This window comes from Rhinopithecus roxellana, chromosome 6, assembly GCF_007565055.1.
Source record: "Rhinopithecus roxellana isolate Shanxi Qingling chromosome 6, ASM756505v1, whole genome shotgun sequence".
NCBI classification, from domain to species: domain Eukaryota; kingdom Metazoa; phylum Chordata; class Mammalia; order Primates; family Cercopithecidae; genus Rhinopithecus; species Rhinopithecus roxellana.
In genome coordinates, this window is record NC_044554.1 from 63,128,385 (window position 1) to 63,142,525 (window position 14,141).

Here is a 14,141-nt window from a genome sequence, read left to right on the forward strand (position 1 = left end):
CTGAATAGTAGTGTAAACAAGATTGGAAGGGGAATAATTATCTGCTTAAAAGAACCAGTTGTTTTGAAAAGCTGTAGAAGTATTTTTTTACATACAAACAGGGTAATTATGATTTAAACAAAGGCTGGCCTGTTTCTTAGGCTTCTTTGAAATGTCAGTTACAAATAACTCTTGTCTATTCACCAAGCCAAAACGCACCCCTGTGTACCAGGCAACAGTTGGTTAGCTTGCTTCCACTTTCTGTATTTGAAAATAATAAACCTGAAGTTCTTTTAAAGTAGTATAATTTAATTCAAGCTTTTCACTAATCTAGACAGTTGGTCCATCCTATAGTGTGGTTAAGGATTTACTAATTCCTAGCATACAATTGGGAAAGCATGGAGTGATATTGTCTTCACTAATTTAGTGGTATCGCTGGATGATACGGGAAAATCTACAAAGAAAACTACTCTAGAGTGGTGACTTTTGATTTTATCTTTTTTTTCTATTTTTAAATATTTTTATAGAGACAGGGGTCTTACTATGTTGCCCAGGCTGGTCTCTAATTCCTGGGCTCAAGTGATCCTCCTGCCTCAGCTTCCTAAAATGCCGGGATTACAGGTGTGAGCCACTGTGCTCAGTCCTTTTCTTTTATCACACATAATAAGAAATACATTTTACATTGCAATTCATTACATACACACACTTAATACTTACCCTTGTTATGTGTGATACACTGTTACTTTCTGTTTATTACTTTATTTATTTTTTAGACAGAGTCTTGCTCTGTCGCCCAGGCTGGAGTGCAGTGGCATGATCTCAGCTCACTGCAGCCTCTGCCTCCCAGGTTTAAACGATTCTCCTGCTTCAGCCTCCCAAGCAACTGGGATTACAGGCATGTACCATCATGCCCGGCTAATTTTTATATTTTTAATAGAGACAGGATTTTGCCATGTTGGCCAGGTTGATCTCGAACTCCTGGCCTCAAGTAATCCGCCCACCTTGGCCTCCCAAAGTGTTGGGATTATAGGCGTAAGCCACCGCACCCAACCAACTTTTTGTTTATTATTTAATAAATGCAAATCACGACCCACTAAATTGATTTCACAATCTGCTAATGGGTTGTCGTTTTCAAAATACTACTTCTAGAGCGTGCTGGAAGATAGTACGCCTTCATGAGATAAAGGAGTGGCACTGGGGAATAGTCATAGCTGCTATCTGGTTTTCTTGATGGTGTTCAGCTTGCTGTAGAGCCCACACCAGACTCTGCACAAAAGCAACATCCAGCCATGACTAGTGTCTATAGTCCCAGCTTCATAACCATCTCATCTCACCAGATCTGCACATGACCATGGTTTTGCTCCTCATTCTATGGTTCACCATGTCCTGGGATGATGGAGCAAGGCAGCCCACTCACATGAGAGTTCTCACTCCCCACGCGGTCTGAAACCAGATCCCCTCCTCCTTCTCCTCCATTCAAACCCTTGGCCATTGACCTCACTGTTTTAGTTCCTACTGTCCCTTGTTTCTCAACAGTCAGTGCAAAGTTCATTTCTATCCTCACCAATGCTTCCAGCTAAGTCTCCATTTCCCCCTTTTTGTCTTAAGCTGGCCAGGCTTAATCCCTGCAGAGGAGGCAAGCTGATGTCATAAGGTGGAAACCACCTTTGCAAAGATTATGATGATGAGAAAAATCCAGCATGGCTAACTCCATCTTGCCTCTAGCCTCATGAGCTGGTTGGCCTTGCTCACTCCTAGGTGTAGGAATTTATTTTATAGTTTAACTTTGAAGCAAGGATGACAATAGTTTCTCCTTAAAACTAACTCTCTCCTTGCTCAGGGACTGAAATCTTCTTTGTAAAACTAATGAAAGGCCATGAAAATTAGGATTATTGTAACTGTCCAATGGGTTCACCTTACCTGCTGCCTAGACAGAGCCAATTTATCAAGACAGGGGAATTGCAATAGAGAAAAAGTAATTCACACGGAGCTGGCTTGCAGGAGACCGAAGTATTATTATTACTCAAATCAGTATCCCTGAGCGTTCGGAGATCAGAGGTTTTTGTTGGTGGTGGTGGTGGTGGTTGTTTGTTTCTTTGTTTTGTTTTGTTTTTTGAGACGGAGTTTTGCTCTGTTGCCCAGGCTGGAGTGCAATGGCATGATCTCAGCTCACTGCAATTTCCGCCTCCCAGGTTCAAGCGATTCTCCTGCCTCAGCCTCTTGAGTAGCTGGAATTATGAGCATGTGCCACCACGCTCATGCTCAGCTAATTTTTTGCTTTGCTTTTTTTTTTTTTTTTTTTTTTTGAGACGGAGTCTCACTCTGTCACTCAGGCTGGAGTGCAGTGGCATGATCCCAGCTCACTGCAAGCTCTGCCTCCCAGGTTCACGCCATTCTCCTGCCTCAGCCTCCCAAGTAGCTGGGATTACAGGCACCTGCCACCATGCCTGGCTAATTTTTTGTCTTTTTAGTAGAGCTGGGGTTTCACCATGTTAGCCAGGATGGTCTCGATCTCCTGACCTTGTGATCTGCCCGAATTTTTTGTATTTTTTAGTAGAGACGGGATTTTGCCATGTCAGTCAGGCTGGTCTCGAACTCCTGACCTCAGATGATCTGCCTGCCTTGGCCTTCCAAAGCGCTGGGATTACAAGCATGAGCCACTGCACCCAGCTTCCCCCAAGACTTAGGCCCTGCTTTGAACTGTAGCCACAAGATAAGAGTCCCTGCTGCTTCATCTTGTGCTTGCCAGCCCTCTCCTCTGGGATCTGGGCCTTGTTTTCTATCCCAGCTGGGGTCCTGCCATCCACCCTATTTCCCATTTCTATTCTGGTAAGATGATCTCCAGATTGACCCCCATTTACTTAAGCCTGCTTACATTCCCCACACCTGGGGGCCCCACTTAACTAGAAAACCTAGCCCCAACTATGCCTAGGTTATGCCTAACTTGTGACAAAGACTCTCTCTTTGGCCAAACTTTATTTAGGCTCCTCTGAGCCCTCTTCTTAAGTAGGACTCAATCTTGACTCCATCCTGTCTTTGACCTGCCCAACCCAATTTTGGCAAGAATCCTACTGAATAGGTTTATCGAGAGTCTCCCCATCCTTAATAACTAATCAAATTCCTCATCCTCCACTTTTTTTTTTTTTTTAAACAGAGTCTCACTCTATCACCTAGGCTGGCATACAGTGGCACAATCTCAGCTCACTGCAACCTCCGCCTCCTGGGTTCAAGCTTTTCTTGTGTCTCAGTCTCCCGAGTAGCTGGGACTCCAGGCATATGCCACCACACCCGGCTAATTTTTGTATTTTTAGTAGAGGTGGGGTTTCACCACATTGGCCAGGCTGGTCTCAAATTCCTGACCTCAGGTGATCCGCCCACCTTGGCCTCCCAAAGTGCCGGGATTACAGGCGTAAGCCACCACACCTGGCTTCATTCTCCACTTTTGATGTGTAAGTCCTTGGCCTGCCTTTAGCATGAATCCTGTTAGGTCACTTTAGCAGGAATCCCCCTATGTTTGACGTCTCTCTTTAGTAATTTCCTGTCCTACGATGTCCTCTTCCGGCTCCTGGCTATAAATCCCCACTTGTCCTTGTTGTATTCAGAGTGGAGCTCAATTTCTACTCCCTATTGCAACAGAGTCTTGAATGAAGTCCTCCTGACCATTTTGACAAGTGTCAGAATAATTTTTCCTTTAACATTTGCCGTGCACTTTGGAAGACAACCGTGGGTAGCCCACTGCCCAACTGCCTTCTGGGTCATGCTGCCTCTTCTCCCTACTCCAGGAATCAGATCTTATTCCAGCCTCTTGGGCTTCTCTTCCACACTAGCCCCTAGCTGACATGTGTGGCAACACAGTTCTTATGGGGTCAAACCTAGACAGGATGGGGCAATTCTATTCCAACCAACTTCACCTAGTTCATTCAGTCAGTCAGATAAGCAAAACATCTGAATACATTTAAGTGGTTTCTCAACATAAATAACATATTTTCAAAGAGCTTTCGTATTCGTATTACAGACATAAACAAAATACATACACTCAAGACACAAAGTATCTGTCTTGTGCTATTTCAAATTAAAAAATCATCGCAGATACAGATCTTCGGTGTTCTAACGGTGCCATAAACACATTCGATGGCCTTTTTTTTGAACAAAGAATTGTGTGAGATTTCACCTCTTGGGTTCCAAGTATGTTTTTGTTTGTTGGTGGAGAGACTGCTGTAAAAGTTTCCTCACCTAGAGCTTTGGTGATTTTTCATGTTTTATTCATCTCTTTCATTCGGCTTCAAGTGAGGGAAGAACGTGATAAAATTCAAAATTTACTAAATTTCGTGTTAATGTCAGATATGGAACTTTCCTCTTGACTGTCTCCTTTCATTGGCGGTGTTACTGAAGCCTCTTGTTGGGAATGGTGCACCAACCATTCATTGGTTCTCATGGCTTTGCAGTGGAGGCAGTGCCTTTCACTCATTTGGTAACTTCCCAGATTCCTTTGCCTCTGAGCCGTTTTTCTCCTCTTAATACTGTCTGGTGATGGGTGGTGTTCACTTTCACTCTCCTTCCATGAGGAGGCTTCTGAGTTAGATTCTTCACTGCCACTCTCCGTAGTATCACTGTCATGTTGGTTCCGGTTCACCTCATTGAACTGAGACTGGCGCCTGGCTCGTCTTTGTTCAAGATAGGCATTGACCAAAGCTGCTTCTGAGTTGGTTACAGGAGTAAGTTGGCTCTGCTTTGGTTTCTTCATTGTCTGTGAGGGATCCCAGGCACCGTCTTTGCTTTGCCACTTGTAGGAAGTCTCTTTGCTTGCTAACAACCAATGAAACATATCAAGTTAGTAACATTGTTGGTTACTATAAATTCCTATTACTTAAGAAGCCTGTGCACATATAGCTCACTCTTAGTAGCCATTTGTCAAGCCATTGCTTTTCTCCAGTCACCTGCAAGTGTTGGCAGCTGACTGCATTTTCCAGTACCATATCCCAACTCCTGCAGACCAGAGAGCTTAGATAGATGCTTGACATATCACTTTTGAAGTTTTGTGGATGCTAAACATAATATCAAAGGAAAAGATCTTTAAACTTTTCCAGGGAAGAACACTTTTTTTCCTTTGAAAATTGAACTCTTAAAGATTCAAGCACGTATATGAATGTGATTTGGGGAGCAGGAACTAAAAAGGATCTTTCCTTTATGTAGTGGTGTGCTGAAGTTGGCTTGTACCCGCTCAGAAGAGCTGATAAACTTTCAGTAATTTTGTGAGATAGTTAAACATAGCCATTATTAAAAACTAAATTATAACAACTTAAAATACATTCAATTAATAAAAATAGAGGTAATAAATACTCAAAACCTATCACTTCCTAATTATCTTACTACATTTGATTATGCTGTGTGCTCTTCTGGTTTTTTATGTCTGTTGTATTTGGATGTTGGAAACTCTATGCTGTGTTTTCTTTCTTTTTTTTTTTTTTTTTTTGAGACAGAGTCTTGCTCTGTTGCCCAGGCTGAAGTGCAGTGGCACGATCTCGGCTTACTGCAACCTCTGTCTCCCAGGTTCAAGCGACCTCTGTCTCCCAGGTTCAAGTGATCCTCCTGCCTCAGCCCCCCTCGTTGCTGGGATTATAGGCACATGCCACCATGCCCGGCTAATTTTTTTGTATTTTTAGTAGAGACAGGGTTTTGCCATGTTGGCCAGGCTGGTCTCAAACTCCTGACCTCAGGAGATCCACCCACCTTGGCCTCCCAAAGTACTGAGATTACAGGTGTGAGCCACCGCGCCCGGCAGAAATTCTATGTTAAGGATACACTACTGCACATCTCCTCCCAACTCCATGTTCAATGACATGCTGTGGGTAGCTTAAAATCAGCTTTGGTAAAAGTATTTATACCATGAAAATCAGCAAACACTAAACATCAGGGCTTGATGTATGGTTTTGTTGATTATCTAGGCTTAAGAAAATGATGGAGAACATGTTACTAATGCACATTACATTCCAGTGTCATCCCTGTAGCCACTACATTGTGACTAGCCCTGCAAAATGAGGAAATATTCTTCCAGTATTTTAGAACTATTATCCATTCCAGCAAAGAAGTCACTCACGTCACTGACAACTAAGTTAAGTTCCAACATACATCTATCTTCTGCTTCGCTTTCATCTCACTCCTTAGCTTAGAGGAAAATGACATTCACGCTGAAACTATACTTGTTCATCAATTGCAGCCATGGTTGGCTAAGGTGCAAGGGTCTGGCAAAAATCAAGGAGAGCGTTTTGTGAGAATCAGTTGTCTATATGAAATTGGCCAAAAGGAGTATTGTATATTTTATTATTTATAAATGGTGTGATATATATTTACTTATTTAATTTTTATTTATTTAATTTTTTGAGTCAGGAACTCGCTCTGCTGCCCAGGCTGGAGTGCAGTGGCATGATCATGGCTCACTGGCAGCCTCGAACTCCTGGGCTCAAGTGATTCTGTTGCCTCAGCCTCCTAAGTAGCTGACACCACAGGTGCAAACAACCATGCCAGCTAATTTTCTTTCTTTTTTTTTTTTTGAGACGGAGTCTCGCTCTGTCGCCCAGGCTGGAGTGCAGTGGCTGGATCTCGGCTCACTGCAAGCTCCGCCTCCTGGGTTTACGCCATTCTCCTGCCTCAGCCTCCCAAGTAGCTGGGACTACAGGCACCCGCCACCTCGCCCGGCTAGTATTTTGTATTTTTTAGTAGAGACGGGGTTTCACCATGTTAGCCAGGATGGTCTCAATCTCCTGACCTCGTGATCCACCCGTCTCGGCCTCCCAAAGTGCTGGGATTACAGGCTTGAGCCACCGTGCCTGGCCGATTAATTTTTTGTATTTTCAGTAGAGATGGGGTTTCACCATGTTAGCCAGGATGGTCTCGATCTCCTGACCTCGTAATCCGCCCGCCTCGGCCTCCCAAAGTCCTAGGATTACAGGCGTGAGCCACCGCACCTGGCCCTAATTTTCTTTTTTTAAGAGATAGGGTTTTGCTATGTTCTCTAGGCTGATCTTGAAGTCCTGGCCTCAAGCAGTTCTACTTCAGCCTCCGGGGGTGCTGAGATGACGTGCAACCTTTATATCAGTAAAATTTTTAGTAAGCATATGTACACACAGGAGTTTTGGAGAGCCATTTACCAGCACACCACTGCTTATAGGTTGTTGAAAAAGATGTCATAGACAGCTCATAATCCTGTAATAGCACTAACAATGAGGGTGTGGGAAGGGCAAGCAATGTGAAGGGAGAGTGCTAAGGAGTGAAAAAAGAACTTGAGCTCCACCTCCCAGTAATTCATAGCTTCTTGCTAAGCAGCTAAACTGTCCCTCTGCACTAGGGAGTCCAAAAGCAAAAACTCACCCAATCCCAATGGGCCTTCTCTAGTGTGCAAAGTCTGACAATGCTCTAAGCTGTTCATCTCTGTTGTTTGCTTTCCACACTCAGCACAAATTTCTTTCTTCATCTTTCTTTCTTTTTTTTTTTTTTTTTTTTTTTTTTTTTTGATACTGGGTCTCACTATGTTGCTCAAGCTGTGGTCTTGAACTGCTTAGCTCAAACAGTCCTCCTGCTCAGCCTCCTGAGTAGCTGGGACTACAGGCGTGCAACACCACACGTATTCTTCCCCTCATAGCCCAATACCAAATAGGCACTGGTTCTCACCTTTCTTTACTGAAGTACTTGTCCCACTGCCTTCATCCTTTTTATCCTCAGACATCTGTTTCAGAAACATAGGTTAGTAAGAGTGATCTCAGTTGTTTTATGATAGTATGTACTTGTTATAAAACACTATTGCCAAGGCCCATTGACAATGTCTGATTTTTATTTTATTTTATTTTATTTTATTTTATTTTATTTTATTTTATTTTATTTTATTTGTTTATTTTTGGAGAGTCTCACTCTGTTGCCCAGGCTGGAGTGCAGTGGCATGATCTCAGCTCACTACAACCTCTATATTCCAGGTTCAAGTGATTCTCCTGCCTCGGCCTCCCAAGTAGCTGGGATTACAGGTGCCCACTACCATGTCCGGCTAATTTTTGCATTTTTAGTAGAGACAGGGTTTCACCATGTTGGCCAGGCTCGTCTCGAATTCCTGACCTCAAGTGATCTGCCTGCCTTGGCCTCCCAAAGTGCTGGGATTACAGGCGTGAGCCACCAGGCCTGGCCTGACAATGTCTACTTTTAAACATTCAGTTTAAACAAGTACTTACTGAGTTAAATAATAAGCTAATTCAGTATGTATCGAGTTCCTGTTATAGTGATCCTACTTCCACTTCCCATTAAGACTATGCTTCGATAGCAGAATGTACCAAAATGTTTTGAAACAAACAAAATGGAACAGACTTGAGAGAAAATAGCACTGATAAGGAGCTATGGCTTATAAAGCTTTCCTGTACCCATTCACATTACAGAGAAATAGTGTTTAAAAAATTTTGATAGTACTCAGATTAGTTTAGTTTTTTGTTGTTGTTTTTTTGAGACAGAGTCTTGCTCTGTACGCCCAGGCTGGAGTGCAATGGCGCAATCTCGGCTCACTGAAATCTCTGCCTCCCAGGTTCAAGAGATTCTCCTGCCTCAGCCGGGATTACAGGCATGCACCACCACGCCCGGCTAATTTTGTATTTTTAGTAGAGATGGGGTTTCTCCATGTTGATAAGGCTGGTCTTAAACTCCTGATCTCAGGTGATCCGCCTGCCTCGGCCTCCCAAAGTGCTGGAATTATAGACATGAGCCACCGTGCCCGGCCCAGATTAGTTTAGTTTTTAAAGGATGTTTGATCAGGGTACATTATTGATAGTTCTTTAAGATAGAAGACATCTACCATACACAAAGATCTGTACCTGAATTCATGAACTTAATATCTCCTTAATCCCTCCGAAAGTTTCCTCCAAAATGTAATCATGATATATTATTTGTGAATATGGCAACCAGAAGAAATGGATTTCTTTGAATAGTTCCAATTTCAAATATTCTGCCCCCCAATACTCCATAAATATATTTGTCCCATTTTTCAGATTAGTGTCCCATTTTCTGATGCTGAAAGTGATTTTGCCAAAAGACACAGATATAAACCAACCCTTTCAGAAAATAACAAAAACTAGAAATTTTCATTAACGCCTTTGACATATAATTCTCTCTCCGGGAATCTATCAGCAAGAAATAACCCTCAGAAGAAAGCTTTGTGCACAGAAACATTCATCACAGTATAATTACGGTAATATAAAATTCAAAAGTAGACAATGGTTTAAGTAAATTATGGTACAATTATATAATAAACAGTTGTAAAATTATAATAAAGGTATGTCATAGTATGAGGAAATAAGTGTGCTACCATACTGGGTATGGTATTACATCAAGATGCAAATTTGTATATACAGCATGAGCACAAATTAGCTTAAAATATGAAAAAAAAAGACTTTAAGGAGCATAAAAATGATAGCTATGGTTGGCTTTAAGTGTTGAAATGGACTTTTTCAGGGCCGGGCGCGGTGGCTCAAGCCTGTAATCCCAGCACTTTGGGAGGCCGAGACGGGCGGATCACGAGGTCAGGAGATCGAGACCATCCTGGCTAATACGCTGAAACCCCGTCTCTACTAAAAAATACAAAAAAACTAGCCGGGCGACGAGGCGGGCGCCTGTAGTCCCAGCTACTCGGGAGGCTGAGACAGGAGAATGGCGTGAACCCGGGAGGCGGAGCTTGCAGTGAGCTGAGAGCCGGCCACAGCACTCCAGCCTGGGCGGCAGAGCAAGACTCCGTCTCAAAAAAAAAAAAAAAAAAAAAAAAAAAAAAAAAAAAGAAATGGACTTTTTCTCTCCCAATTTGTTCAAATTGTCTACAATTAGGAAAAAAATGAATTTATGTGGAAGTCCAGTTTCTTTGGAATGAAAAGTGCCATAGTTGGGTATTTGTAACTGCAATCTAAGATCCTCGGCTCATTCTTTTCTTAATATCTGATCTCTGCAATGGTAGGCAAGCATCTTTAATGAGGTGCCTTTCTGTTTTCTGGGTTACAGCAATCATTCTCCAAAAATCTTGAAAGTGGAGTTCTCTTTTAAGATACCACTTTCTGGCCAGGCATGGTGGCTCACGCCTGTACTCCCAGCACTTTGGGAGGCCGAGGCGGGCGGATCACAAGGTCAGGAAATCGAGACCATCTTGGCTAACACAGTGAAACTCTGTCTCTACTAAAAATACAAAAACAGTTTGCCAGGCGTGGTGGTGGGCGCCTGTAGTCCCAGCTACCTGAGAGGCTAAGGCAGGAGAATGGCGTGAACCTGAGAGGTGGAGCTTGCAGTGAGCCAAGAGCGCGCCACAGAACTCCAGCCTGGGTGACAGAGCGAGACTCCGTCTTAAAAAAAAAAAAAAGAAAGATACCACTTTCTAAAAAATGCTTTTGGAAGGGGCTTAAATATTTTAAATTTAATATGTATCACTTAGATTAGGTTATAGAAAAGGAAAAAACCCAAAAGAATTGGAAGTTTATAAACCTAAAAGTTGACAGTAGTTGGTTATTTCTACATAATCTGGAGTGATTTTTATTTTGTTTTGTCTTCTGCCCTATAATTTCCACATTTTCTATATAATGTGTACTTTTGTAATAGACGGGAGAAGGTGTTTAAAAACACTTATTAGGTTTATATCATTTCCACAGAAAGCTCTCACATTTGATGTCAAATCAAAGCATAACCACAAAATCAAAAGAAAGATTTTGCATTAAACTAGGTGGGATCATATGAACTGCGGTTATGAAAAGCATTTTATTAACTGTCTTTGTGTGTGACTCAGCGAGTGAAAACAGCAGGAGTGCCTGCCCTGAGGGGCAGAGTAGAAAATGTGGGCCGTGGCTCTCTTTCTGCCACTAACAACTCTGATTTTTCCAAGCCACTTAACACCTCTTAAGCTCAGTTTTCACATAAACAAAATAAGGAGTATGGATTGCTATTGTCCAGAAAAATACCACACTAACAATATGAATAAACATAAAATAAAAATATAAACTAAATATAGTATTTATAGTCTGAAAGCAAAAGGGTGAATGCTGCTTTAAAAAGTGGCAAATTCAGAGGAAATCAGTGTGCTTCGTGTTGGAGGATAATTACCACATTTCCATCGCGCTTTTACCATTACCTCAAAGTTTGTAAATAAAGTCTCAAAGTTTAGCAGAGAAAACGAAGAAGTTCAAAGTGAAGGAAAAATTCCATCCTCCTTTACTAGCTCTCATATCGTTCTCAGATTTCAAATCTGGGAGCCTTCAGAAGAAGCAGCCCAGCAGATTGTAGCCGTCACAAGGGTACAAAGTGAAAGATGAAACCTCAAACATAATTAAGGTTTTAATCAGGACTGAGTAGATCTAAGTGGACATTTCAGACTATGCTTTGATGCAAACAAATAATTTGACAGGAAATCTGGGTATGTTCCTCTTCTGTCACTAACACTTTTGTGACATTGGACAAGTCACTTAATTTCCTTGGGCCTTATCAATAAAAAATGGGTGGGGGAGGGTTAATGATAACTTACTTGCCTACAAACAGGAGGCTGGACCACGTGCTCTCTTGAGGTCCTGGAAGCTCAAGGCTGCATGACTCCCGAGAGCTGATGCAAGCAAGGGAGCAGAAAAATAGCTTAGACTGGGCCGGGCGCAGTGGCTCACACCTGTAATCCCAGCACTTTGGGAGGCCGAGGCGGGTGGATCATGAGGTCAGGAGTTTGAGACCAGCCTGGCCAACATGGTGAAACTCTGTCTCTACCAAAAATACAAAAATTAGCTGGGCGTGGAGGCGCACGCCTGTAATCTCAGATACTCAGGAGGCTGAGGCAGGAGAACCGCCTGAACCCAGGAGGCACAGGTTGCAGTGAGCTGAGATCATGCCATGCACTCCAGCCTGGGCGACAGGGCGAGACTCCGTCTCAAAAAGAAAAAAAAAAAAAATAGCTTAGACCTCTTAATTCATGATGAAATTGCCACTGATCAATTTCAATTTTTTTGTTAATTTTCTAAAGTAGCTTTGCTTGCCAGGCCAGACAAATTCAATATACTTAGCTAGGGAGTCTAAGACACATATAAGTTATCACTATTCTAAATCTCCTTTTGGCAAAGTATTTACCTTAAGAAGCATTTAGACTTTAGATGAAAGCTCTTCTTCACCAGGAGGTGGTGGTTATCAAAAAGTCTTTGATTATTAGAATGGAATCCAGCTGGCATGGACATAACAAACCTTCTCCACCCCATCCAGAGCTCATAGAGCACTAAGTCTTACTGACCACTGCCAGCACAGGGCTCTGGCTATAATGTTACTTGATGGTGGTTTTCTTAATCATCAGCCTGGAATTAATGACCAGCAAGGATATCATGTCAGCAAATTATAAGAGCTTGGTTACCGCTGGGCGTGGTGGCTCATGCCTGTAATCCCAGCACTTTGGGAGGCCAAAGCGGGTAGATCACTTGAGGTCAGGAGTTTGAGACCAGCCTGGCCAACATGGTGAAACCCCATCTGTACTAAAAATACAAAAATAAGCAGGGCGTGTTGGCTTGCGCCTGTGGTCCCAGATACTAGGGAGGCTGAGGCAGGAGAATCACTTGAATCCGGGAGGCGGAGGTTGTAGTGAGCCAAGATTGCACCACTTCACTCCAGCCTGGGTGATAGAGCGAGACTCCATCTCAAGAAAAAAAAAAAAAGAGCTTGGTTACTCATAATATGTTGGAAGCATCACATTCCTGATAAAGTAGGATATCTCATTCTTAAGACGATGGCATTTTAGTGGTGACTTTAGTTCTGTTTAGTCTAGCTCTGCATCTTATTCTGTGCAGAAAGTGTATTGCCTCATTTTAAAAACCCCAAAATCCTACAGCATGTATCCTATCAATATGACAACTTTTGTATCTTTGATTAGAATCACATGGCTAGAAAAGGGATTTGGAAGTCATTAACCAGCAGGGAGGTTTATGCCAGCATTACATAGCATATGGATAAACTGTAAACAATCTGAATATTTCAAACTTGCAGAATTTTTTGGTGCAAACAAAAGACAGAAAATTATGCAGTCATTAAAAGTGCTGCTGAGTGAATATAATTTAGAGAAGTATTTCCGATATATTATTAAGCTTAAAAAGCAGGATATGAAAATATATGCAATATAATGCCAACCATGTAAGATCAAAGACAAAGAAATGGAGAGATATATATTGGGATAGAGAGAGGAAAAAAAACAAACTGGAAGAACATACTCCAAAATGTTAACAGTGGTTTTCTCTGGGAAAGAGGATAACTGTAGCTTTATATCTTCCTCTTCATCCTTTTCCATATTCCCAGATTCTGCAGAATAAGATTGCATTTTTTTAAAACCAAACAACTTTTAAAAGTAGTTTCATCAAAGTATAGTAAATGTATTTTATGGAAATTTTCCTAGTGTACAGTAAACATATTATTTAAAATGAAAAAAAGATATCCTACCCAGACAGAAGCCCTAGAGAAGAATATCAGGACAAATACAATGACAAAATACCAAAGCAGGAAGTTCCCTATGGTCCCACAAGAGTCATCCTTCCGGCATTCATAATCTTGATTTGGAATGGCACAATTTAAAGGTATGGGGGGAGGATCTACCTCCCAAAATAAGGAAAAAAGGTCTCCCATGATGACTCCTTGCTCAAAAAATAAACCACGCTCAAAGGGATAAAGATGACTGGGAACTACTTCACTCCCTCTATGATGTATGACAATTTCCTTGGCAACTTATTATGACATATAATAAGCAACTGTTCTAGGAACTGACAAATGCTTCCTGGATTTCTAAGTTTGTGGAAGGCTTATTCAAATTACTTCTGTGAATGTTTACGGTATTTTCCCCCATACCTCAATATGGTGCATTCTGCCTTAATTTTTTTCCCTAAAACTTGTATATACTATATTTTCCTATCTTTACATCTAAGTGTTTATTGTATCCACTCATTTTAATTCAGACTCTTTTATATGTATCATGCCATTGCAAATTATCATAGACAGTTCTAATGTATTACTGATTGAACTGTGTTCCCTAAAATTCATACGTTGAAGCCCTCACCTCCAGTGTGACTCTATTTGGAGACCAGGCCTTTAAGGAGGTAATTAAAGTTAAATGAGGCCATAAGGGTAGGGCCCTAATTCAATACAACTGG

At 41.8% G+C, this 14,141-nt stretch overlaps 1 protein-coding gene across 1 annotated transcript; it reads right to left on the reverse strand.

The window, feature by feature from the left end:
• Nucleotides 1–3,939: 3,939 nt before the first annotated feature.
• On the reverse strand, nt 3,940–13,665 carry SSMEM1 (serine rich single-pass membrane protein 1). The gene is made up of 3 exons (XM_010378782.2): nt 13,438–13,665; nt 7,648–7,702; nt 3,940–4,785 (listed from the first exon to the last, which is right to left on the reverse strand). Exons 1-3 carry the CDS (start codon nt 13,618–13,620, stop codon nt 4,289–4,291), a joined length of 735 nt encoding a protein of 244 aa, XP_010377084.1. The 5' UTR covers nt 13,621–13,665; the 3' UTR covers nt 3,940–4,288.
• Nucleotides 13,666–14,141: the final 476 nt, after the last annotated feature.